This window comes from Helicoverpa zea, chromosome 14 (assembly GCF_022581195.2).
Source record: "Helicoverpa zea isolate HzStark_Cry1AcR chromosome 14, ilHelZeax1.1, whole genome shotgun sequence".
NCBI classification, from domain to species: domain Eukaryota; kingdom Metazoa; phylum Arthropoda; class Insecta; order Lepidoptera; family Noctuidae; genus Helicoverpa; species Helicoverpa zea.
The window spans coordinates 11,582,417-11,608,832 of NC_061465.1; the positions used below are offsets into that span (position 1 = coordinate 11,582,417).

The following is a 26,416-nucleotide window of genomic DNA, read 5'->3' on the forward strand; positions in this document are numbered from 1 at the left end:
ACCCCATGGATTCTTCGCAAAAATGAGTTTAAATCTTTATATTTAGTGCTTTACAAGTATATTCAAAGTGGTCTCATCTCTGTTGGTGGGTGAGCCCAGGCTTCATACATTTTTGCCCATGGTCCTTTGTCGAGTGGTTCCATTTTGCATAAAAACGGACTACTATAATAATTATTACATGTACAAACACTGCTATTTTTTACTTTATCTATGCATAGCTTTAAAAAGATACAAAAGATTAATATCTATCTTAAGTACACTTATCTCTTGGGAAAAACTGTTTACTCATAATAAATACATCTATTGACTATTAGAAAAATAACCCTAGGTTGTGCTATCTAGATAATATCCGGCTTGATAAAAATAGTTATTTGTTATACAAGAGTGCAAAGTTGCTTTTTAACCGCGGGCTCAATTTTGATGACCGAGCAAGCGAAGGATTCTAAAATTGAAACACGAGCGTAGCGAGTGTTTCAATAATTAGAATCCTGAGCGATAGCGAGGGAATCAAAAGAGCACAAGGTGAAAAATCTTTGCACTCGAGTGCAACACGTAACTTTTCATCCCACCTCATCGAGGAAATTTCTAAACTCAAAAAACAAAATGGCGCGCACATATGAGCATCAAATTAAAAAGAAGTACCTATTAAAGTACATTTATTTGAAAACTCAGTTTAAAAATGAAACGAGGTTAAAAATCTATGTAAAAACAATAATAAATATTACTTAATTAATTGAATAATTATTTTAAGCGGTATTTTATTTGTTTAATATGTATTTGTTTGAAAAGTCTTATCAAGATTGTCACAAATGGAGTATTGCACACGATGTTCTAAATTCAAATCACTTTGCCGCTCTAGAGGATAAAAACGGCTTTTACACTCAGATATCAAAGGGTAAAACTACTCTTTTCGAGATGGTGGGATGAAAAAAATATGACCAATAAGGTTTTTACGTGAATGGCCTATTTATAACAGCAAAATTGTCAACATATTATAATATGCCCTTAAAATTAACCAATGAACTTACAATGTAACCTTTCAAAATCAGCCCTAAATTCATATTACGAGGACTTAAAGCTTAAATTGACTCAACCAATCGATCGAATCGATATTTGCAATCGGTACAGGCTTTATTTAAACATTATTTTTATAACTTTAAAAAGCTATTTTTTAAGGCGCGCGAATTTTACCCTAGACTTGGGTGAAACCGCAGAGTACAACTAGTATATGAGATAAGATCTGCACCCACAGACATTGTCTGTAGTTGCGCGTGCGACTAAACCCACGGAAAAACCAAGGTGACATTTTTGTTCACACAAAATAATCTTAAAATCATATTTATCAATTTATCTAATGATAAGCCGATACTGTTTCTTAATGAATCCTATTTTTTGTTATTGAAGTGATTGATAATTATTGATAGAAATACGTGAGTTATCCATCTAAGTAGGCAGGTAATAGGTATTATATATTATTAGTTTATTAGTACATATCGTATACTAACTTGAAAGTAGTTAATAAAATGGATTTTGCATTGATATAACTGTTTCGTGAAAAAGCATTAGGTGTTGCAAGTGTTTTTGTAACCGTATATTACATATCTACACGAGCCTATAAATGTAATAAAAAGCTTACAAATAAACTACAAAAAAATATTTTTAAAACGATTTATTTTGAGTTTTACATGTTTAATACAATTAAGTATCACATTTTCCTTATGTAAGTAATATTACTAGATATGAGAAGATACTGTACTTTGTATTGTACACATTTTGTAGTATGAAATATTTGGTAGGTTAATATAAGTTAAATGCTGTGTAAATTCTGTTACGGGAATAAGGCTAGAATAATATAACTATAGGCCCAAACAAACAAAAATATAGTTGTACAAATCAGTTGGTAAACAATCATGCATGGACAACCAAACACTTAAAACAGCATCTGAATTGATCAATTATTTACCTTTTAACACATTATTGTACAAAGTTAATTCATTATACGTAAAGTTCTTTTGTTATTTGTCTGTCCAAATATTTTTATTTATTTCCTCGTGACATGCCAGAGAGCCTATATTTTGCACTGTATTTTGTAAAAATGAGTTTTCTTCCGATGTTTCCTTTATTTACTTGTTTCCTAGTTACAATTAAGACCTGCTTGTCTGTATGTGTTTTTCTTATCTCTATATTTTCTCCTTTCTGTCTCAGTATGCTAGTGACTGTGCATGCAAGCCTGTCGGCAGCTGGCCCGGGTGCGGTACCGCGGGGCGCTGCATCAGCTCAGCAGCTGCAGCACCCATCGGCTGCCCTCTACCGGGACACTGTCCAGTTGTAGGAGCACTGAGAGGGCCTCGTCACCTGTGGAGGATAGAAATAGAGGTTTAGTACTCAGCTGCATCCGGTTAGACTGGAAGCCGAACCCAACATACTTGGGAAAAGGTTCGAGAGATAATGGTGAGAAGGACTGATGTTGACTGAGATGCTTGTCAACTTGTCAATAGGCATGATGACAAATTTTTAAATTCCTTTGTATGATGTAGGTATACGTCTATTTTATATGAAAAATCATTAATTTTAAGAAAATGCGAAGTTTTTTTATCAAATAATTGCATTTTTCTCTGTCCACTTTGAATCCGGCGCGAAAACGCTTGTCAGTGTCATGTCGTCACTTGTGACGTCACAACTGAAATTACAAGACGCAAGTAAACAACGCTCGTGCAATAATTAAGTTTTTTGTGTTATTAAATATGAATTCGGAAGGGCACAGGTGTTGTGGGGTCCCCCAGTGTAAGAACACATCCAAAACAACTCCTGATAAGTTATTTGTGTACGTTCCTCACAATAAAAAAATACGAAACAAGTGGCTTAAACTTGCAAGGCGAGATTCAAAAGCAATATTGCCCAGGGTACAACTTTATTTTTGTGAACATCACTTTGATGTAAGTTATTACATAGTTCTCTAGATTCTAGCATAGTTTATAATGTAAATAACTATTTCGAGGTTAGGTTTCATCTCTCATTGTTTTTTAATTAAACTAGTATACTTACATGGAAGTTTTAACATTTCTAAATTCAGCTGAACAAAAATCTTTATTTGATGCCAAAAACTTTCCCAGCATTATGATATCAATTCTAGGCAAATTAGCGCTGTTTGCCTTGATAAATCCGGGCTCCATAACTCGTGTTATAAACAATTAATTAATTAAAAACAAAGATCGCAGTGGAAGTTCACAATAACGAAATGTGACGTTCGCGCGCTTTCGCGCGAGTTGTTTTGAGAAATGACGTCACGAGCTCTGATTGGTGTTCAAGATATCATGGCGGATTGCCTTATTTCGTAATTTTATTTTATAAAAATACATATTAATCACATTATTAATAAAGAAAACAATGCGCGTTTTATATTCCAAGCTTCAGGTTTAATTTAATAAATATATTATTTTAATGATTTTTGATTACTGTCATCATGCCTATTGGTCAATGGTTTGAACATTGGCGATCGTTATACGTTGTTTCATGGTGCAATCTTACATGCAATGGTGTAATGGAATGTTGTTTTGTGCATTTCAACTCTATATAGTTTTGAAGGGATCGAATACTGTTGATAGGATTTATTTTAGCAATTAAAAAATAACTACTATTTATAAAAATAGTGTACGGAAATTACGGATGCCGAGATTCGAAACGTTTATTAAATCTCCTAATCGATTTTTCAGCATGATTGAACAAAGTGAATCGAAATAAGACTGAACTCACCTAAAGCCTCCTTCAAAGCACCTTTCGGCAGATCATGATACACCAGAAACCCGCTCAGAATCTTCTTAACATCATCATCACACGCACTAATTTTCCTGCTACTGGGCAAACCAAGATATTTCCTTAGAAACGGGGTTAATCTACTTTCCCAGCTATCAAATATATTAGAAACTTTCTGCTTAATAGCTAGAGTGAACTCGCTAGATATTAACGGTTCGTTTGTCGACTCTTGGCCGTCGATCTTCATTTCATTCATAGTTCGTTTGTTGTGACTCTCGATTTGTGATAGAAGGAGCTTTATTTGCCAAATGTGGTACGATGAGGGGTCGGGTTTCATTGTTTTTATTATCTGTAAAATAGAAAAGACATTTATTTATATGCTAAACATGTATTAAAAATAATTGGGTTATTATTGGATAAGCAAGTAATTAATGTAACTGGAAGCCGACCCCAACATAGTTGGGAAATGGCTCGGGAGATGATGACGAAAGAAGTTAATGTAGGTTGTGAAAAGAAGTCTAATATAAATTGATTACGCACGTTTGTTCGCTAGGAAAAAAATAGTAAGCGTCGGTGCAACCTCACTGCTAGTTAACTGCATAGGTTTCAATTTCAGGGACATTTTAGATTTTCTAGAGTGAGTACACCAGAAGATACATTTGTGTGCGTCAGAGTACCGCACACCGATGTAAACCTGCCTTATAGGATGAAAGATAATTATCTCTTTAATAACGTGGTCGGATAAAATTTCAAAGGTTTTCCCATGGACTTTCTAAGTAGTATATCTAGGTATTTTATTCAATAATCTGTAGATAATTGCGCAATGAATTTAGTACCAATTTTTTCTCTAAACTCCTTGAAATCCTGTCATTGTCGTCACTTCACTTTAGACAAAACCATTTTTTATACTAGTCGATGCCACCGTTTCACTCTTGACCGAAATGAAATAAGTCATTCAAAAATATTTTTTTCTTGTCGTAAAATAATTCAAAAACGGTTCAACAGTCCCAGAGATTACAACATCATAAAACTTCCTTTGCAACATTAATTTTAAATGGCAACTCACCTTCAAAAAAGTAGTCCAAATGGGCAACGCACACAATATATCCTTAACCACACACTCATACGTCACCATGCCCAACGTTTGCAAATGTTCCCTCTCTTCCTTCGTATACTGTCTACACTGACACTGATTATTAAAAACCACATCTTTCTTCTTCTTCTTACCAACGACCAAGCAATCCGCGCAAACATTGGTCCCAACATCTTTGAAGAGGTATTGCTTGACGAAATTTTGAACCTTATCGTCGTTGGTAAAGAGTTCGATATTGTCTGTGTTTGTTGACCAAATGTTGGCCTTGTCGAGTGTGAGTGTTTGCGCCAATATGGTGAGGAAGCCTTGCGGGTCCGCGAGGTACGAGAGGCAGCCAGCACGTTGTTTTATGTCTATACACCAGGAATATTCTAGGAATAATCTGCAATTAGAGAAATGGTTTAGTGTTATTTTCTTCAAATCTAACGAAAAAATAATTTGAAGATTTAGTTAGCAAGCATGGGTTTGCTTTCGGTCATTGCTTAGTATTGAAAACTCGAAGCACACTTTTTCGTTTGCCAAAATTGCTTCAACGTTTATTCCAAATTATATAAGGGTTATTTAAAATGAGTCGTTTCAAATCGATACGGCTGCCGTGTGAAAACAATGCATTTACCGTTGGGCGCATGGATGTAAAATATATTTGTTTTTATCTCAATAATATGGTAGATTAAATCTAATCAACTACAACACACTTTCAAACCACCTTCTATTCTTATTTTTTTGGTTAGTATGTACTTACTTCAACTGATCCCAATTCCGGTCTCTCTGGAAGGTGATGGGCCAGTACCGCGGGTCGTTAATCTTCACCTCTTTCAGTGTATCTAGCTCTGGTATTATACAAGGCGCCTTCATTTCTTTCACTACGTTATTTAGATCAATCACCTGTGAACAGAAAAATATTACTATCGGTTATTTAATTTTGGGAATCTCGTGGCTAAGTTACAGCCGTTCATCATCATCATCATCAAGTTACAGCCGTACGCATCATTAAATTATATGTCGGTCCGTGGATGGATGACCCATCTTGTTATGATGAGTTCCTCCGTGGGACATTGAAATGCAAATATAAAATCGATTCTAGTACTATGAAAAGAGTTTGTTTTTTCAACAAGTTTAACACAGGAACTACTCGTCCAATTTGATAAATTCTTTCAGTATTAGGTAGCTCATTTGTAGAGGATGAATATGAGTCTTTTTATCCGGGTGTGTGAAGTGGTATCAACGTAGGTGAAACCGCTAACGAAAGCTAGTGAAATATATATAAAAAAATTTAACCCACCTGTATATGAGCGTAGCAGAGTTTTTCAGTACTTATGTCTCTAGGTAGTATTAATCTCGCTTCCACAGCCAATACATAAAGATGTCTGAACGCTTGTAAATGGTACCTGAAATATTAAATTATAATTAAATATACACCGTTTTTAGTATTGTATGTGCCTAGTAACATCATGTATCTATTTCATACGTATAAAATTGGGTATTACCCAATTTTTTGTTCGGAATTTCTGGGACTGCATTCTTGATAAATAGAACCGAATTTGGGATAAGTTCAAGTTCCTCCAAATATAGATAGTATTCTCAAAAACAGGCACGTGGGATGTTTCTTTAATTTTGATATCTTGTAATAAATATTTATTTGACAGATATCTACAGTAATATTACAAAGAGGAAAGTTTTTTTTTTTGTATGGTTGTAACTCAAAGAGCACTCAACCAATTTGATAATTTCTTTTCATTGTTTTCAAGCTATACTACTCCCGTGCAACATAGGCTTACTTAATCTATATTTTATCAGGATACGGGAAGAAATCTTCTAGGATACCCATAGGTAAAACGGTAGGGAACAACTAGTAGTAAAAATTAAAATATACCTATTATCCTCACTATGCGTAGGAAACTTAGGGAAGAAGGCAGCTAGTAACGCGGCGACGGATGTAGCCGATGTACTGAGCGTCGCTCGTCCCCCTCCCAGGAATAGCAGGCCTATTGTGCAGTGGACTGCCATCTGAAATTGTGGGGGAATTTGGATAAGAATATAATTGGATTAGGAATAACAATATAATTGTGGTTACCTGTCCGCCGTGCGTGAGCGGCGGCGCGTGCGCGGCGGGCGCGGCGGGCGCGGCGAGCGGCGTGCGCGCGCGCAGGCGCCGGCACGCGCGGAGTACGTCGATGTCGCCGCGACCGCACATTATCTGCGGAGAGGAGAAACATTCTTATTCATTTATTAAGCTAGAAATAATACACGGTTTACAAATAAATTGAACAGAATGTACCACAAATAAAAATAATAGTAATAAAACTAAAAAACCAACGCTTTTAAAAAATTACAAAATAATTCGGACATTTAGTTTGATGAAAGAAAGCGTGAAGCGTTTATGTAAAATATTTATTCTTTTTGGACAAAACGCTCCACGCTTTCTTTTATCATTTGTATTTCTGACAATAAACACTGAACCTTAAATACTATGGTTTTCTTGTATATCTCAGTGTCCCCAGCGTCGTCGTCACAGACACTCGTCTATACACTCGCTGTACACTAGTGTATACACTCACCATCCCGGCAGCGAGCAAGCAGACACACAGACAAGCCTCCAGTGTAGACCGGCCAGCTAGCTCCGACACACTTTTGCCGCCCACAGTGATGAACAGCTTGGCGTAGTGTAGCACGGTGTCCTTAGCATCTTCGTCGCCGGAGCCCGCGAAACGTAGGCCCATGGCGAAGCAAGCACCTGCTATTATGTTGCAGTATGCTTGGCTGAAATAAAGTTGAGTCATGTTCACTAAAAGTGCAAACAAATAACGAGCAACAGGCCACAGACGTAGCCAGGGTACTGCAACATTGCTGTTCGAAAAAGCCGTACTGTTGAGACCGCTCTTATCACCTTGCGCTTAAAGCATTGGGTCTAAGCAGTCTCAATTCGTACGAGACATAATTTTTACCCTGCCCGGGCTACGGAACAGTTCAATGAGAAATTCATTTTTGTCCTTTAATGAAAAAAGGCATAATTTGTACGCGCTGATAATAAAATCTTCAATTAGAAAACCAGCAAGTTCAACTTTTTTGCGACACGTTTTAAAAGTACCATAGTAATACAAAGTTTAAGAAACTTCATTCTACAGCATTTAACACAGACCAAAATCTTTCTAAAATCATGTAAACCGAAAGTTACTCACTTCATAGCCTCATAATCAATGTTATCTTCAGTGGGCTTGACAAAGCAGTACGGTTTGATAGTAGCCGGCACCTGACTCTCCACCCAATCCTCAGTCGGCTCTATACTGTCCCATAGCACAAGTCCTGAAAAAATATATTTACTTTTAGCCTATGTATATTTTTGTTTATTTCTGTTTAAGCGTGGTTTCACCCGCGCATCTTGGGGAAACTCTTTTCCGTACACGGACAAAATATACCCTATTTTCCCAAAAGCGATTTTTTTTTCAAATCAGTTCATAGAAAAAAAAAACAATAAAGTTCTCTATTTTACATTAATATGGATTAGTATAGACAGTGTAGTTATTTTTGTAGTAAACCTGATAATTGATTGATACACCCGTGCATCAGAGAGCACGTAAATGTCGGTCTTGCGCCTGATCTCTCTCCGCGAGTGTCGGATTGCCGTCCCATCGCAAGCAGAGAGTGAAGCGTTTGCACAATAATATGTCTTGCGCAGCTGGTTGATCTCCTTAGAGACAACCGCGGCCGACATAATTAATAGTAGATAAGGTTTTCCTTCTCCACTGGGCCCTGTAAAGACCTCAGATATATAAGGCTTAAGGTCTGGACCCTGTATTACCTCTAGCGATGACCCTGAGCATCAGCAGGTCAGGTCGCACGAAGTCCAGCTGGTAGGCAGTTCTAGGCGGCTCCAGCCACCCTGCCAGTGCTGCGTTGTTAGACCTCAGGTACATAAGGCCTAGGGCTAATGTTGCACCGGGAGATGTCACGTCGAGGTTCACGGTTGCACCTTCTCGGATGGCGAAGGATCCGAGCTTGTATTTTTCTTTTTGTGAGCCTAAAAAAAAGGAAAAAAGAATTTAGAACTACGTACATATATGCTTGTTGTAAGTTAATTTTCGTAATATATTAAAAAGAAACGTGTATGTAATTAAAATGCGAGAATACCATTTAAATAAAACTACTTTTACGGATTTTGTCGCGTTATATTAATATTATTTAATCCCGACGTTTCGGATCCTTTACAGCATCCATGGTCACGGGCAGACTAAGGTGTTGGTCGTCTTGATAAATTAGTTACAAACAGCTACCCTACATTTTGTTGATTATTATTGACAGTCCGATTCACGCAAAACGAGCTCACTGTATCCTTAGGTCGAGCAGTTGTAGGCTTGGATTTTGATTTAATAGTTTCTATGATGGGATTCCAAGCAGGTGGTATGCACCAGCCATCTTCTCTATTGAAATTTGGATGTTTTTTAATTTCAATAGCCTCGCGAATCATCCTAGGTAGGAATCGGTTTTCTTTTGCAAGGACTTGTGGTTTATCAAATCTGATGTAATGCTGGGCCTTGTCTAGTGTGTGTTCACAAACTGGTGACTGTCTGGAACGGCGGTGTTTGACATCGGCGATGTGTTCTTTTACAAGGGTCCCTATGCTTCTTTTAGTTTGGCCTATGTAAGAGAGACCACAATCACAGTCAAGCTTGTATACACCCGCATCTTGTAGAGGTATATGACACTTGACAGGTGGTAAGAATTGACTGATCTTCTTCAGCGGCTTGAAGTAGGTTTTGATTGAAGCTCGCTTCAAGATGTAGCCAATCTTGTCTGTGACTCCTCTTATGTATGGAAGAACAGCAGGTAGACGCTCAACTGTGGCTGGTTTCGTGACCATGGACGCTGTAAAGGATCCGAAACGTCGGGATTAAATAATATTAATATAACGCGATAAAATCCGTAAAAGTAGTTTTATTTAAATGTCTAATATTCGCGTAAGTGTCAGAAATCAATATGCGAGAATACCAATTGAATTTTATCTAGTAGTAGGGGAGGCAAGGGTGCTAAACCGGGAGTGACTCGAGCGTCAATGAGACCTATTAGATTGCGAAGCTTAGATTATAAGAAGAAAAAAATGTCCTGACATACACACACTTTCATCGGTGGGTGGAGCGGCTATAAACTTTCAAAAATGTAAAAAAAAACAGTTGCATGGACATACTCGAGCGCGTCAGATATTAATAGCATGCACGTCGTACGTCATTTTGAAAACATACGTATATTAATCTGACTGTTTCCATGGTGGGGGTGGTCGTAGGTAAGGGTTAAAAATGGGAAAAAAAATAATTTTATCGAGCGCGACAGATTTTCAAAAGGGGTGTTAAGTGAACCAAAACGAAGTCTCTTATGCAATAATCTGACGATTTAGACGTGACCTAAACTCGTGGCCATTATTTGAAATTGCAAAAAAAAATCGCTATTTTGAAATACTCGAGCGCGTCAGATTAAGATATATATGGTTCATTTATGTACCCTTAACGTAATCATCTTATAATCTGACGATTATCTGGAGAGACTCGCTTAATCTGACAATGGAAAGTTTTTAAAACTAATAATAATCAATACTGTAACCTAATTTTCTTTGAAAAATTAACACCAATGTCGTTGTTTTTTAATTTTGTTATAATCATTATCTAAGTCGTGGTGGCCTAGTGGGTAAAGAACCAACCTCTCAAGTATGTGGATTCGATTCCAGGTCAGGCAAGTACCAATGCAACTTTTCTAAGTTTGTATTTACTGTCTAAGTTTATCTTGGACACCAATGTCTGCACAGCAAGTACTTAGTACTTACAAGACATACACGTTGTAGCACTTTGGTATTCCTTAAAAACTTGAGATATCAATAGATTATTTAGTTTTAACTTTTACACACTTTTTGATCTATATCCCAGAACGGACAAACATTTCAACAAAGCTGTCATAGTAAAGGTTGTTCTAGATAAAAAGGCCTATCCAATGATATGTATGAAATTGCTATTGGCGGAGTGTACCAATCTGCTCATACATTACATACATTTCTATAATAAGTACATTGAATTATAATGACATTGATAAATATACATGTGACATAAACAATACAATTGAATCTATAATAACATGGCTTGACGGAAATAATCTACGCGTAAATCTTACAAAAACTAATTTTATTCAATTTAATACATATAGATAAAAAAATAAGGCTCATCATCATCTGCCTAGCCTTTTTCCCAACTATGTTGGGGTCGGCTTCCAGTCTAACCGGATGACTAGGCCACCACGACTGTATAAAAAGAAGACTATAAAGAGTAATTATAGAGGACATAAATTACAAGAAGTATACGAAATGGCATTTCTCGGTATCACGATAGACAAACAATGCAACTGGAAGGCACACGTACTTAACGAAAGTATCCAATAAAATGAATCGTCTTCGTTAAAAACAGTATATCTGCATACTACGTATGACTTCCTGAGATTAGCGAGTTCAAACAAAAAAACTCTTCAGCTTTATAATATTAGTGTAGATTATTTAAGACCCAAAATGTACCAACACTACATACTATAGTTCGGCCATTCAGAGAATGCGTTCCTGACACGTCGCGATTGAACTGACGACGTAACTTTGCAATGGCGTTGCAGTTACGATAAAAATATTTTTGCTGGTTGTTTACCGTTTTAACAATTGAGGAGCATTAAAACAACATTATTATATCAATAATCAATGAATGTTATTACGTCGTCAGTTCAATCGCGACGTGTCAGGAACGCATTCTCTGAATGGCCGAACTATAACACACATTCATTTGCACTAAAATGAATTGAATTGAAAAAAGAGAGAGAGGAATAGAAACCTGGGAGGAGAATACCGGCATCACGTAGCTGCACGCTTTAAACTTTATCGATTAATTTTCCTTACTTCGGCTTACGGGAATCGTCAGATTATATATTTTTCGTGAACGTTGAATTATTCCCTTCAAAATAAAAAAAAATTAGCCGCGCTCGAGAAAGTCAAGATGACGTTTTTTTTTTACAAGTTTGTAACCTTCCTACTTCTTATCGTCAATCGCAAATTGTCAGATTAGTGGAATATACACTTTTTAGCATATAACTAACTTACCCTATCTTAATCTGACGCGCTGGAGAATGTCAGATGATATTTTTTTTTTTACTAATCTGATCCTTTATTCTAGACACGCGGCTACATATACAGGGCTTATACTTGGTGGAGGTGTTAAATGGGGTAATAGGTACCTCCCTTTATACTAATCTGCCGCGCTTGAGTAAATCCCAAAATCCCTTCTAGGCCTCCCCTACTATAGACAAGTAACGAGACATTAGATGAATGTTCATTTTCTTTAAAAACGTACAACATAAAAGACGTACATTCATCTTCGTAAAATGCAAGTACGAATTTTGTTATGTAACACTTTTTTTGGACGATTAAGCTACTTTTATGACTTGGAAATAAACTACCGTTTCGAGTAAAGCCCTGCGACAGTCTTTTACGTCACAATTGTATGGCAATACCTTTTAATAAAAACAATTTAACACATGGAGTACTTACTCTCCGATGCCTGATATCTCCGGTGGTGTCGGATTGCCGTCCCACCGAACTATGAGAGTGAAGGAACAGAGACTGCACCTGTGTCTGCGCAATGCTTGTGCACTCTAATATGTCCTGCGCAGTTAGCTAATCTCCTTACATGAGACCAGGCGCCTTAGCCGATGCTAAGGGACATCAGTACTCACCAGTAAGAGGCACCTTATCTCCTCCCAGCATATAGGTCCTCAGCCTCTGTGCGGTCCGCCCGTGTGCGGGCTGGGCTCCACCCGAGCCCGCCCCGGCGCCTGCGCATACGAAGCCTAGGGCCAGGCCCGCTGCGAGGGCATAGCCTTCACGTTCTACGCAGTTCTCCATCTCTGGACCGGGGGGTTTGCCTGGGTAAAACATAATATGAAAGTAAATTGTTAAGGAGCAACTTAAGTGCAACCCTTCGTTTAAAAATATGCTGAAAGAATGAATGATTGACCGAATTAATTATTTTTAGACGAATGGACTGTGATTGGTTGACGCAGCACATGTGACAAAAAGCACTAGAGGTTTGATCAATGTGCCGCTAAATGCGTATATGTACATTAAAATACATAATTTATTACAGAAACACATACCTAACTTTAGGAAGAACATATTGGTTAACAAAAACATACCTTAAAATCCCAAATATTTATTTGCTTGTTAAGGTACTCACCGATCTCATTGAGCAGCACCTGCGTGTAGTGCGTATGCGCAGTGGCCTGGTATATCAGTCCAACGCCTAGCAGTGCCGCTACTAGAATGTTCTGCTGGATGTCCAGCTCTATTGATGTCGGGGGTAGGAGCGGCTCCAGGTGGATGCTCATCATTTTCGTTGCTTGGACGTCCATGGTTCCTGGGAAGAAGATATCAGTTTGTGAAGAAATGGATAACAGTAATTGGTGTTCTGAATAGTGATAGCCGGGCTTCATGAGGCATTTTTAAGAAAGTAAATGATTTTTCCTAAAAACATGTTCGATTTTTTTTAATACCAGACGGTTTTGTGCAGATTTTCGCGTATTGTCATAGATGTTACTATTGGACCAATGTTTGCAAGACTTGTATGGTTATTTTCAGAAAAAGTACCGAGGCCTGGTCTTTCCTGAGCAATTGAACAAATACGGGTCATTTCAAAATTATTAAAAGCATACATTTGACTGGTTAAATAAATAAGTCAAGCTCTTCTTTACATTACATGTATACCTATATTTTAAAGCTGAAAAGTTTGTTTGAAAGAAACTGCTGGCTGCGCGGAGTAGTGAAAATTCCCTACAACTGACCTCTATAAGTAGCAGCTAGGCCGAGCAGTAGGCCGACGCTGATCATCTCGTTGCACTTGACGAGGTACTCGTATATGTTCATGAAGGGCATGTCCCGCAGGTGCCCGTTCAGGCCCAACGCCATCAGGAACCCCGCGTGTTCCGTCGACATCTCGGCTGTACCCTAGGGGAGTTATTAAGATTTGATAAATTCGGTTGTCATGGAAAGCTCAATGTTTTATGAAATAGGTACTAACAACCGTCAGCGGTTTCACAACTTCTTGAGTGAACTACCTTCTTCAATCAAGAGAATTGCATATATGTTATTTTGATATTAAAGGTATATTATTGTCAAGATCATAAAAATCCGTTCAGACGTTTGTGCACGAAGTAACAAACACGGTCGCAAACTGAATATAAGTAACTTTCATTTTTACAATATTTATCATCATCATCATCAGCCTATCGCAGTCCACTGCTGGACATAGGCCTCTCCAAGTGCACGCCACTGAGATCGATTTTCGGCTGCTCGCATCCAGCTCCTGCCAGCCGTCTTGCGCAAGTCATCACTCCACCGTGCCTGAGGACGTCCTACACTACGTTTGCTGAGGCGTGGCGTTTACAATATTAGCGTAATGTTAAAGTGTATGGGATAACAACATGAACTTGTGTCATACCATAATGATGGCTTTGGGTCAAAGTGAATATATAAGTCAAAATAAAATAATAAAGGAATACAAAGTTATCCTCTAAAGATGGATGATGAATATCTTTTATTAAATGTCAACATTCTTGGCCTGAAAATACGATAATAGGATAACTTAATAATAATAATTAAATAAATGTAAAAAAGAACTCACTCTAGGCTTATTATAGATAACCCACTCGGAATCAATCGTAAATCCATGCAGTGGTACTAGTGCCAGCCCCGCGGCGGCGCCATTGTGGAAGGCAGGCCACGCCCCCGCGCCCGCCGCCTCCCCCGCGCCCCGCCCCCGCCACCGCCCCCACACGCATACCCGCGGGACTTCCACTGCTTCTGTGGCACCGCAGGGGACTGTGCGGAGGCTTGCCATGCCTCTGTACGAATAGGTAAAATTGTAACAAAGCTAATAGAAAAGTGTAGCAGAAACCAGAAAGGAGCTTTGTTACTAAATCAAAGTTTTGCAGTCCGATAGATCATGGGGTTCAGCAACTCTTGGCGCTGTCATTTGAACATCTTTTGCCACTCGTTATAAGTAGTCAACAACCAAAGAGTGTGGCTACCAATCTTAACGTTAACCAAGTTACAGGGGCGAGGAAATCAGATAGGCAGCCACTCTATGTAGTACCAGTTGTCGATATTATAACGATTAGACTGCAATCCAACCCCAAAAAAATTAAGAACAGACTATATGCAGTCAATGACAAAACAGGCTCGACTTATCATAAACTAGTTTATCTCAGCCATAGATGTAGTATACTAAACAAGATTGCGCACTCTCAATATATATATTTACGAAAATGAACTCTATTCCAACGCAATAAGGTACTAAATTGGTTGCATAATATACAGAGGCAAATCCGAACCAAGAGGGATAGTTAGAACGGAGGCCGTTTGTCTCTTTCTAACACCTTGCCAGCATAAAAAAATGTTGTGATCAACAGTTTTGTTTTCCCAAAAAAACGATTGAATCACTTATATTTTTATCTTATAAATTTTAACAATTGTAAGTCAACAAATTAATAACAATCGCATTCATTTATTCGTATTAATTCTTAAAACATAAACAACATAAATTTTTATTTTGCTTTTTTTTATTTTCTAGCCGTACCCTGAACATTCTTGGCGCGTAATCAGCATTTAAAATGTTGTTTTGATTTTTTTTTTATTAAATCAATTTTAACTATTAAAATGGTGAAAAAGTGTTGCTGTTATACTTGTGAAAGTGATTGCTATGGTGGTTGCAATATATCGTTCCACAGGTTAGCTAATAATAACATTTTCGTAAATCAAACAACTAGGGTGCCCATGAATTCTTGTAATGAGTCAAAATATGGGTGATGGATTTTAAAACTGTTGTACTATCGTTATAGCTTCCCAAAAAAATGTAGAAAGGCGATATAAATGGCTCAGCAACAAAAAAATCACTCTGCACTTCGAATCTTCCTGTTTTTATTACTGCTAATTCCCGCTAATTATTATAAGCCTATATTAGTATTTTATGGTCACAAACTGCGTAAATTAAAACTTCAATACCAATCCGTGTTTAATAATCTTAGCAAACTCGGATTGGTCTCACATAGCTTACGGCCAGTTTCTTCATCAAAAGTAAAAGTCAAAGTAATGTCTAAAGTAAAAGTAACGGTCAAATTCGTTTTTTCAAGGCTAAAGTGACAGCAAAACTAATAGAAAAAATGAATTTGACCGTTACTTTTGCTTTAGACATTACTTTGACTTTTACTTTGGCTTTTACTTTTGATGAAAAAACTGGCTGTTAATCTCATAGTCACCCTATTAGAAAGGGACAGACGGCCTCCGTACTAACTGTTTCACTCGGCTCGTTTTTTGGCTAAAAGTGCGCAGTCCTGTTATACTATATTATGTCTATGATCTCAGCAAACCAAAAAAAGACAACTGAGAATTGGTTCTTATAAGCAATGAACCATTAATTTATTAAGACTCCGTAACCAAAACGCATTATTCAAAGGTAGTAAAGTAAATATTACCTAGCAATAGGCAGCGCCATGGTCCTAGTACTGATGGCATATAGATACTTCTCCTGCTCCTCTATAAAGTCGTGGTCGGACACCTCAGGCCGCTGCGTCAAGTTGATGTTCACGGGGATCGAGGATTGAAGGAGGTTTATTACTTCAGTCATTCTGGGAAAGAGAGAAATGTAGTTTTAGCGCTGTACCTATGTAACTTTCAACTTTTAAAAATTTCGAAAAAATAGATTTCAAAATTTGGACATATTGGAGAAAGATATGTTATTTTGCACTCCACAAGGCTTCTTTCTTGCTTACGGAACTACTATAGAATTTTTTTATAACTCAAAATTAATAGTCTTGCAAATATGGCTGACAATTCATTCATAGAAATAGATTGTGAGTGCGGCAGGCAATAGAAGAAGAGATAAATATAATTATGTCTTATGTATTGCATAAATAATTATGTATTATGTTTTCAAAGTCTTCTTTTAAGAGATTTCTGAAATAAGCATTACCTTTGTAAATTCTTTCTTTCCTGTCATCTTTCTTTATTATGTGTGTGTACAAAAATTTGTAAATAAATAAAAATAAATAAACGTGTTGACATCAAGACGAATTAATGAATTAGTAGTAAAGCCATCTAAAAAAAACTACTTACCTATGATCTCTAGGGTACAACAAACTCAATAACTGTGTATTAAGATGTTCCATGCCGGTGATGACGTCAGCGTCCTCCGGGTTGCTCCTCACGCGTTCCACTGGACGAGACGCTAGAGTGTATACAGTGTCTTTCTCTAGCACTTCTAGAGCTATGACTGGGGATAGAAAATAATAAATTAGCTGTTATTTTTTATCTGAATATTAAAATACATATATTTATTGGTGTATGGATAATTGCGCAAAAGTTGCGCAACGTTGCGCAATATAACATTAGACCTGATTTTCGCAGCAAAAACAAAAATGCACATTTGGTAATCTTAACATTTTATACATAAAAAATAACACCATACAAAAATCTATGAGGTTTCAAAATTCTTTTTAACTAGTATTGATTAAGTAACTACACATTTTTTTTCTACTTTCCTTACCTAAAATACTATCAGAACAAAAAAATCATAACTCACACTCCATATAATCAGACGCAGTCTTCATAGTATGGGCGACTTCAGCCTGATGAGCTAGATCCTCCCTCATCACCAAGTTATACGCCGCCGGTGGCCAGTCAGCTGGGGGAGAACTCTTGCAGCGACTAAATATTGTGAGGAGGAGTAGGCCTATAGCTGGGGGGAGGTTGTCTATGTCGCGTAGGGTTATACCTGGGGAAAAATAATCAGGTTATAAAGATAAAAATAGAGACCATTGTGTCACCATTCCATTAAAGTTGTCTCAAAAGGGCTTCAGCGTGTTGGCGTCGACCCCACGTTCGCCTTTCAATAATCCGGGACTCTGTAATTCCGTGGTTTGGTCGAGCCATACAAAATTATAGTGTTCAAAGAGATAACCCAGCTGCGCAGGACACATTATAGTGCACAAGCATTTGAATAAACACAAGTGCACTCTCTGTTCCTTCACTCTCATAGCCCGATAGGACGGAAAGCTGACACTATCGGAGAGAGATCACGAACAGGAACAAGATTAGTAATGAATTGGAGCTTGTGGTTAAATAACAGACACACTCGTCGATTGATAAAAGGTAAAGCTATTCTTGGCTCGGTTGGTTCATGTATAGGTGACAATCTACAGATTTACAAGTTATTGAAAAATTATTACCTACGTGTTTAGTAACGCACGTTAAATTGGTGGGTTCTGGCTGTAATGTGAAAATGATTGGCTGTCGTGTCGTTCGTCAAAAGCCAGTACGTCTACCAGTCTTATTTATGGTTGTGTATTGGACGGTTAAGACAGTCGGGCCAGGTTAAATATAGACACTAGTACATAGCTCTATGTGGATGCATTTGACCCTTGCCTCTTGGCATAAAGAAATGGCTAGCCGGATGGTTAACATACCTTTGTCGCAGGCAGTGATGACGGCATGGCAGTAGGGCGAAGCGTGGCTGCTGTAGTCTCTCCTGGCGCGAGGAGTGCTGCTGGCAGTCACAGTATCCACAGTAGGGAAGTGGCTAGACGGATGGTGAACATACCTTTGTTGCAGGCAGTAATGACGGCATGGCAGTAGGGCGAAGCGTGGCTGCTGTAGTCTCTCCTGGCGCGAGGAGTGCTGCTGGCAGTCACAGTATCCACAGTAGGGAAGTGGCTAGACGGATGGTGAACATACCTTTATCGCAGGCAGTGATGACGGCATGGCAGTAAGGTGAAGCGTGGCTGCTGTAGTCTCTCCTGGCGCGAGGAGTGCTACTAGCAGTCACAGTATCCCGATGTGATATGGTTTGTACTCCTGCACTTCGGCCACAGCCTACTATTGCTAGAATCTGCATAGTAAAAGTTACCATGGGTAAATCACAATTCTTCACTGTGTAAGGCGGTTTATCCACCACCGCCGTCACCAGACCGTCACTAAGACCGAGATTATTTCGGGCCGAGTTGAACATGATGTGACGGCGATAGTATATTTACCGCGCCGATATATCGGTGGTCGGTGGTTCAGTTCTAGAGCTCCGACAAAACAAAAACCGGGCGAACGGCACGGTGCGACGGTAGTGTTTTGTATTGCCGTCACATCGGCCCGTCATAAAACCGTGGCGAGTTGTAGCGATCACGGAATATCGGCGGAATATCGGCGGCCGGGTGACGGCCGTGCGGTGGACACACGGCCATAGTAAATGTACAGTTACCGGCACGGATGTCGGGCCCTGACCTTCACCTGCGCACAAGCGATTTACTGCCTTATTGCCTTATGCGTACGGGTGCGCAAAGCGATCCCCACTCTTCCGCCGAGAGCCCGACATCCGTGCCGGTAACTGTATGTATCGCTACATCGGCGCCCTCATCTTGTTATCGGTGACGGTGACGGCGGGGGTTGACAAACGGCTTAAGACATAGACCACTATGACTCCTAATTGGTGAATTCTCTTTCAATTTTATTTATTCCTAATTAAGATAGTTTCTGTATTTTTTCAGATTTTTAATGAAAAACTTTCAGATATATGAAAAAGAAAATAAAAATAATACATACCTCAATGATATCCCTGGACATGTTATTAACATCCGCTAAATAAGGATAGTAGCCCACATCAAGATCTTTCAACATAGAATTCAGATACGAATACACATTCGGCGGTTCTCTACTAAAATAAACCGGTTCACTCAACTTCTTCAAACTACCCTCATTTATCTGCGACTCTTCCTCGTATTCCAAATTCAAATCGGTTGGAAAATCCAGCCAGTAATGATTGACGTATGCATCGAGTTTCAAATCTTTTGAGATCTGATACAAGAAGTTTGATAGCGGCCTCAAATTACTCCACAAAAGAGTATTTAATTTAATTTCTTCGTAAACTAAATGTAGCGAATATAACACTTGTAGTACATAAGGGAATAGTACAGAATTAGTGTTAAAAGAACTAGTTTTTTCCGGTTCAATGCTTGTTCGTTTTCCCTTTCTATAGCCATCGGAGTTTGGTATGGGTAATTTGAGCATAGTTAAGGAATGTCCTATAGCTTTATGCATTTTGGAGTTGAGCAAATAATTCCAGTCATCTGGGGACCCGTCACTGGATGCTCTCTGTTTCTTGGTGGCGACCTCTGGTTCTGCGTCATCATTTTGTTTGGTATTGAGACGTTCTACGTCGTAACCGATGAGAGAGAGTAGAAGGTTCGAGAACATTGACCACTCTTGTTCCGGAGTTAGGTCCTGTGTGCCGGGGGCGTTTCGTACGCCGTACCATTTGATTATGACCTGTAAGAAATAATTTTAAAAATAAAATACATAAGATAAAATGGTAAGAAAAATATAATAGGAAGAGAAACGCTTTACGGTATTGTTGCCTTAACTTTTAACTGAAAAGTGCAATTCTCTTCTGGAGTAATTTCATTTCGTAAAACAGTGTTTTTGTATCAGAAAAATCTTTTTTTATAACAATGGCCAAAATCATCAAATGACCCCTTCCGCTGTGGGTTAGCAGCGGTGAGGGAGTGTCAGGCTTTTACTGACTAAAAATTCATCGTGTTCCGTCGTAGGCCTTTTATGTACCAGGGCCGCGGTAACTCTTTCGAACAATCCCGCAGTCCATGAAGTTGGACGAGACTATTAATATGTTATGATCAGATAGGTTCTCCTCAAATATGTTAAAATGTAAAATAAATTGCCTGATTTAAGGATAGTTCAAGTAGAACTCTTAAGAATAAAGGTTTAGGTATTATCAACCCACCTGCATAGTAACATCCTTAGGCAGTATAGCTCTAAGTGCGGTGTAGCATCTCGTGACCAGCGTGGAGCACGTCAGCGGCGGTAACGAGATGCGATACATTGAGCCTGTCTCGAATTGCAGTGTTAGGCGAGATCCTGCTGCGTCGCAGAGACCGCATAGACCTAGAATAGATAGATATGTTAAACGTTATATACGTGTTTACGGTTCAATTTAGCTTGGCGCATCATCTTCATCTTCCGAGTTTTTTCCCAACTAAGATGGGGTCGGTTTCCAATCTAACCGGATGTAGCTGAGTACCAGTGTTTTACAAGGATCGACTGCCTATTTGATCTCCTCAACCCAGTTACCCGGGCAACCCTATGAACCTTGGTTAGACTGTTGTCAGACTTATTGGCTTCTGACTACCCGTAACATACTGCCAAGGATGTTCAATGACTGACAATGACAATGACCCTTATTCCTACTTACCTAAGCTCTCTTTCTGCTCAAGCCTGGCCGCTGAAGTATGAGGCACAGGCGACAGGAGATGCAGTGCCGAGTCGTCGAAGGAAGCCTCGTTACACCGACTGGGGAGCAGACTGGAAGGTCTACTCCTAGGTTATACAAAAATCACTCTTATTCCTACTTACCTAAGCTCTCTTTCTGCTCAAGCCTGGCCGCTGAAGTACGAGGTATTGGTAACAGCAGATGCAGTGCTGAGTCGTCGAAGGAAGCCTCGTTACATCGGCTGGGGAGGAGACTGGAAAGGTCTACTCCTCAGTCATACAAAAATCACCCTTATTTCTACCTACTGAGCTTCCCTTTTGCTTACGTCTATCAGTTCCGGGTGCTACACAAAAATGAACTTTAAAATCACTGACCTAAGCTCTCTTTCTGCTCAAGCCTGGCCGCTGAAGTATGAGGCACTGGCGACAGGAGATGTAGTGCTGAGTCGTCGAAGGAAGCCTCGTTGCATCGACTAGGGAGCAGGCTGCTGCGACGAGGGAAGGGGGACTGGAAGGTAGCCCTTTTGGTGTATGGGGAGTCTATTAGGCGGGCTAGAACTCCTCCTACGTGGACCTGGAAATAAAAGGAAGATTGTTTAAAGAACTTAAAAAAAAAAGGTTGGAAGAAATGAGGAAAATTAAAATAAAGCAGGGCCAGTGTGTAAATATATTTATAATTTTTACCTGCCACGAAGGGTCATGTTTTTTTTTTTTTTTTTATAAATAAGATGCTTCTATCTTAGTAATTATTACATCAAATCTGATCCAAAGTCAATAACATTATTCTGATTGTGATAAACATAAGTTACTTAACAAGGACTTACCTTCCCAACAACATGATTGCCAGACTGCAAAATAATATTGCCAGCTTCATCAATAAGCGCGATCATATTTAAATGTTCCAACACCACTGCATCTTTAGCCAGCACCGTAGAAACAGCACCCACCATCAAATTGGTCTTAGAAGTCTGCCCAAGAGAATGTGACCTTTGCAACCTCACAATTTGTAACCTACTTACACCCCCCACTTTCACAATAAAACATAAATAATCATGACCAACAAGGTCAGTATGCAAAAAAGTCTTCATATCACTGGCTGACTCGATAGGATCTCGCCGTATTGTCTGGGTGTCCGTCCAAATATGGTCCAGACATATGTCTGGGTACAACGGTAATGATGGTGGGTTCTGAGGACCATTGTTGGCCATCATTGAAGTGTAAGACGCTTGGCCGATGGAAGCGTGAGGTGATAACCCTTGCTGGTGGAAAACATTTGCCATTGGACTGTTGATTCTTGAACGAGACATTGTTGGAGTACCAGGCATCTGCTTAGATTGGTACGGACTGCCTAAACCAGTTGCCCAACTAGTAACATTCCTCTGGCTTTGCATAGGACTACCAACAAAGTCACAGGATTGGCTAAAGACAGTTGTTGTTGAGTTCATATTTGGGCACATTGATAAGCACTCATCTCGCAAAGTCTTCCTGATCCGCCATAGTGAATGAGTACCCAATTTCCAGTCATACAACAGTATTATACTGGGGTTTGAGCTCACAAAGAATATCTGCATATCCCCATCGTTGTAATACTGTAGTCCTTGTGACGGCGACTTCATTAAAATAGGAGTCACTTCATCTAAAGGGTGTGTCAAAGAGAAGCAAGTAGGTAAAGAAACATCCTGTTCAAAACCAGACACACAAGAATCTGCACGTAATTTAGAACTCATATTAAACGGATAATTTGATTTAGACTTTGAAAACGTACTGTTTTGTGAATCATTGAATTTCAAAAAAGAATTTGGTAGGATTGAGTTTTGAGTCAATGGTGTAGCCTCCTTTTCAAGGAGAACTCCATACTTCATGGGCCAAACCTTTTTCACTTGGAATGGAATACTCGTTATATACTCCCTTCCTTCATTGGCATATACTTTCATGCACTTATTATCAATTAAGAGTATAGCTGGCATGATCTTTGTTTGTATATGTTCGGTGGTATCTTCGATCTTAATGTTTTTCTTGACATCGCCTATCTGTGTGTTCAAAGCGTCTATTAGCATAGTGTTCTTGATATCAATGTGAAAATTGCAGAAGGCAGCGTGTTTTATAGGATTCTCTATGGTGTAGCATGCTATGGTTTCCCTATGCTCTGGATCTGATAGCTTTGTTGCTGGTGTTGAGATGAGTCCTGAAAATTAGAAAAATATTGATAAGATACCTAATATAAGAAATCACATTCAAGTATGTCCTAAAATCTAAAAGGACCATGGGCAAAAATGTATGAAGCCTGGGCTCACCCACCAACAGAGATGAGACCACTTTGAATATACTTGTAAGGCACTAAGTATAAAGATTTAAACTCATTTTTGCGAAGAATCCATGGGGTTATTTTGCTATAAATATTTTTCTCCGACCATAAATAAACTAATATTCTGCAAAAAGTAGTGCTGTTATGGCAGTGTAGGTTTTGTTATTGAACACCTTTAACTAGTTTTAATTCCAGGTTTAATGTATACATAAAAAATAAAACAGCTGCTAACAGTTAAAATTATTTTTGTTAACATTTCAATCAATATCAATAATAATGTCGTCTAAATATCCTGCCGGTGGATTAAATTGTGAGTGCCTGCCTAACCCTAGATACCATATTATTGAAATGATATGAGCACAACTTCCTACTGACCGTCTACCTGTTAGACACGAGCAGTAATACTGAGCGATGGCATCTCAACCCATTTCATTTCTGTTAACCAGAATGTATACCTACGTAATATGTACACCTATTTAGGTGCATATCTTTTTTTTGCCATGGAATTGAAGGTAGTGCCCAAAGTAACAATTTTAGTACAAACAAAAACCTTCACAACGGCATATGCTATAACTCTGTTGGACAATGAGCCCAATTTGACTCATGGTCCTTTATTGACATTTCTTCATCAGATTTAAATAAGCAAATTATTTATAAAGAAACATCTGCATATTATATACTGATTGCAGATAAACAAAAATAAAATGTTTATTTAAAAAATATGTAGTATTTAGAAGTGAATCAATTTTCAAATATTTTGTTTATAATATGGTTTTTTATGGTTTGAGAATAGATATGTTGAAATTACATAGATTTAGGAGTGAAAAATAGGTACTGGTTACCTTACCTTTAGACCAAACTGCTGTACACCCCTTCACATACAACTCCTCTTCATAAGAGCAATCAGTCTTTGGATTTATCGCAGCCTTATTACTCCTACTCGGCCCAGAAGTCAAGTTGAACTTCTTGGACATATTGCTGGAACTGTTAGCACTACCTCCTCGGGAAGGACCAGCAGAGTTCAAACCTTCCGCATCCATCTTCTTCATCCCGCTAATGAGTTCTGACTTGATGGAGATGTTGAAGTCATGTTTGAGGCGACTTGGTGCTCTAAATGATTCTGAGTTGTACTCGTATTTGGAGTCTTTTGGTTGCGGTTCATCTTCAAAATCTGAAATGTAGTACAAAGACTAGATAATGGTTTTTCAATAGACAGGTTATACTGTATGTTCTATGATTTTGACCAGATTATAAATAATTATAATGTAAATGTCTGAGCAGCTAAGGCATGACTTGGTAACATCAACACAACTTCTAAACTAGCATAAAGTGAGCATTGAGTAACTACTTTTGTTGTACATTTCACACATGTAAACAATAAGGTTTGGGTTGCAATATTTAACTGTAAAGATAACCAAACCATAACGAACCTGTCTAATAGCCGGCAATTGGTAAATTCAGAGATAGTTACATGGTGCAACCCAACCTCAATGTTTCCGTAACATAGTGCAAAACTACAAACCATCAGTACTCCTATAGTAAACCTCGCGGATGCACCACCACTCCTGTTCTTCAGCTTCCCGAGCCTCCAACAAGCTCTCATCCTTAATAGCAAAGTTAGTGAGCTTGTACAGCAAGGAGTTCTCCGACGCTGACGTGTTGTGCTTGCTGTATATCTGACCCGGGTGCCTCGCCAGCACTGTTCTGCCGTGTGGCACAAACTCCTGGGAGATGGAGAAGGAAATTTGTGATTTTACTGAGAACTATGATACTATTGCGAAAGTAATATTAAGTAGTAAGAATTTTGCAATCTATTGATTATTGTGAAAATCACAAATGATGCTGTTATTTTACTATTTGGGATGAAATTATGAACTGCAAGTTTTCAGTTTTGGTTATAATTTGAAGCATCTTAAAAGTTTCATATTTTAATGGTTGTGACATTGTGTGAAAAGAAAAGGAGTCACTGAGAAGTTAGAGAAGAAAGTTGCTTTTTGAATAATGTAACTTAGCCTGTAACCTGTTAAAACTATTATTGAATAGTTTAGACTGCCATTATAGTTGTATTTATCACGCAATTTATAAAGTGTGTCCAATAAGATTATTCAGAAGACAAATTCCTTCGATAATTTGAAATTAGAACAATAGTTTCAATAACAATGAGAGAACCGCGTGTTTTTTCTCGTTTTCATTGTTATTCTTATAATTTCATCAACATTTTAACAATGGTACTTGAATAAAGGGTCTAGAGATACATGTAGCCAAGGAATCAACAATAATTTAATTGTAATTGCGAAGAAAAATAAAAACAATAACATTCTTACCAAAGGCTCAGACGCAGCAATCATAATTTCTTCATCCAGATTTGAAAGAATATTTGTAACAACACACACACGTGAGCTTTTAATGATGCCTAGATTATTCTCTACCACACAACGTGAAATTGTAGATCAATTTATTCACTTTTTTGTGGTTTTTCTAACGAGAAAAATACCATCCTACAACAATTTTTTGACTGTTGAATTTGTTTGACAGCCGGCCGCAGCAGTTACGATTGCGTTTCGTTTCATGCATATTATTTAATCAATTTATTTAAATAAAATGTATATTATTATTGTCTTAGTAAATGTATATTTTTTTATTGTATAAATTGTGTTCATTTTACTTCACAGTATAATGATTTCACGGAATGTTTTTATGTATATTTTTTTGAACACAGTTTTTAACATGTTCTCTAAATAATCAGTGGTAGGTATTTCCCCTGACTATTGTAAAGGTATTTTTTAGAGGTATCTATGTTGAGGTCGTCTTTTGGTCCATAGGCATCTATCTGATATAATTAAAAAAATCACATACACAATAAGGTTAGGTACAACGTAGGTGCACAGGGATAGACAGACATTAATAAAGTAAGAATATAGGACTGCCT

The 26,416-nt window shown here is 38.2% G+C and overlaps 1 protein-coding gene across 1 annotated transcript; it reads right to left on the reverse strand.

The window, feature by feature from the left end:
- Positions 1 to 1,654: 1,654 nt before the first annotated feature.
- Positions 1,655 to 26,001, reverse strand: LOC124636345 (anaphase-promoting complex subunit 1). The gene is made up of 25 exons (XM_047172412.1): positions 25,812 to 26,001; positions 25,010 to 25,211; positions 24,335 to 24,658; positions 22,007 to 23,367; positions 21,558 to 21,756; positions 20,698 to 20,858; positions 19,503 to 20,225; positions 18,645 to 18,798; positions 17,494 to 17,685; positions 17,028 to 17,184; positions 16,388 to 16,540; positions 14,539 to 14,758; positions 13,700 to 13,862; positions 13,096 to 13,275; positions 12,596 to 12,784; positions 8,646 to 8,864; positions 8,026 to 8,149; positions 7,405 to 7,606; positions 6,921 to 7,043; positions 6,720 to 6,853; positions 6,129 to 6,234; positions 5,589 to 5,731; positions 4,820 to 5,228; positions 3,754 to 4,102; positions 1,655 to 2,355 (listed from the first exon to the last, which is right to left on the reverse strand). Exons 1-25 carry the CDS (start codon positions 25,833 to 25,835, stop codon positions 2,273 to 2,275), a joined length of 6,294 nt encoding a protein of 2,097 aa, XP_047028368.1. The 5' UTR covers positions 25,836 to 26,001; the 3' UTR covers positions 1,655 to 2,272.
- Positions 26,002 to 26,416: the final 415 nt, after the last annotated feature.

Coding starts and splice junctions, on each gene's coding strand:
- LOC124636345 (XM_047172412.1), bottom strand. CDS start 25,835: ATGATTGCTGCGTCTGAGCCTTTG. Junction 21,757..22,006: donor GCAATCATGTTGTTGGGAAG/GTAAGTCCTTGT, acceptor TTTTATTTCCAG/GTCCACGTAGGAGGAGTTCT. Junction 14,759..16,387: donor ATGGCGCTGCCTATTGCTAG/GTAATATTTACT, acceptor CTATTCGTACAG/AGGCATGGCAAGCCTCCGCA.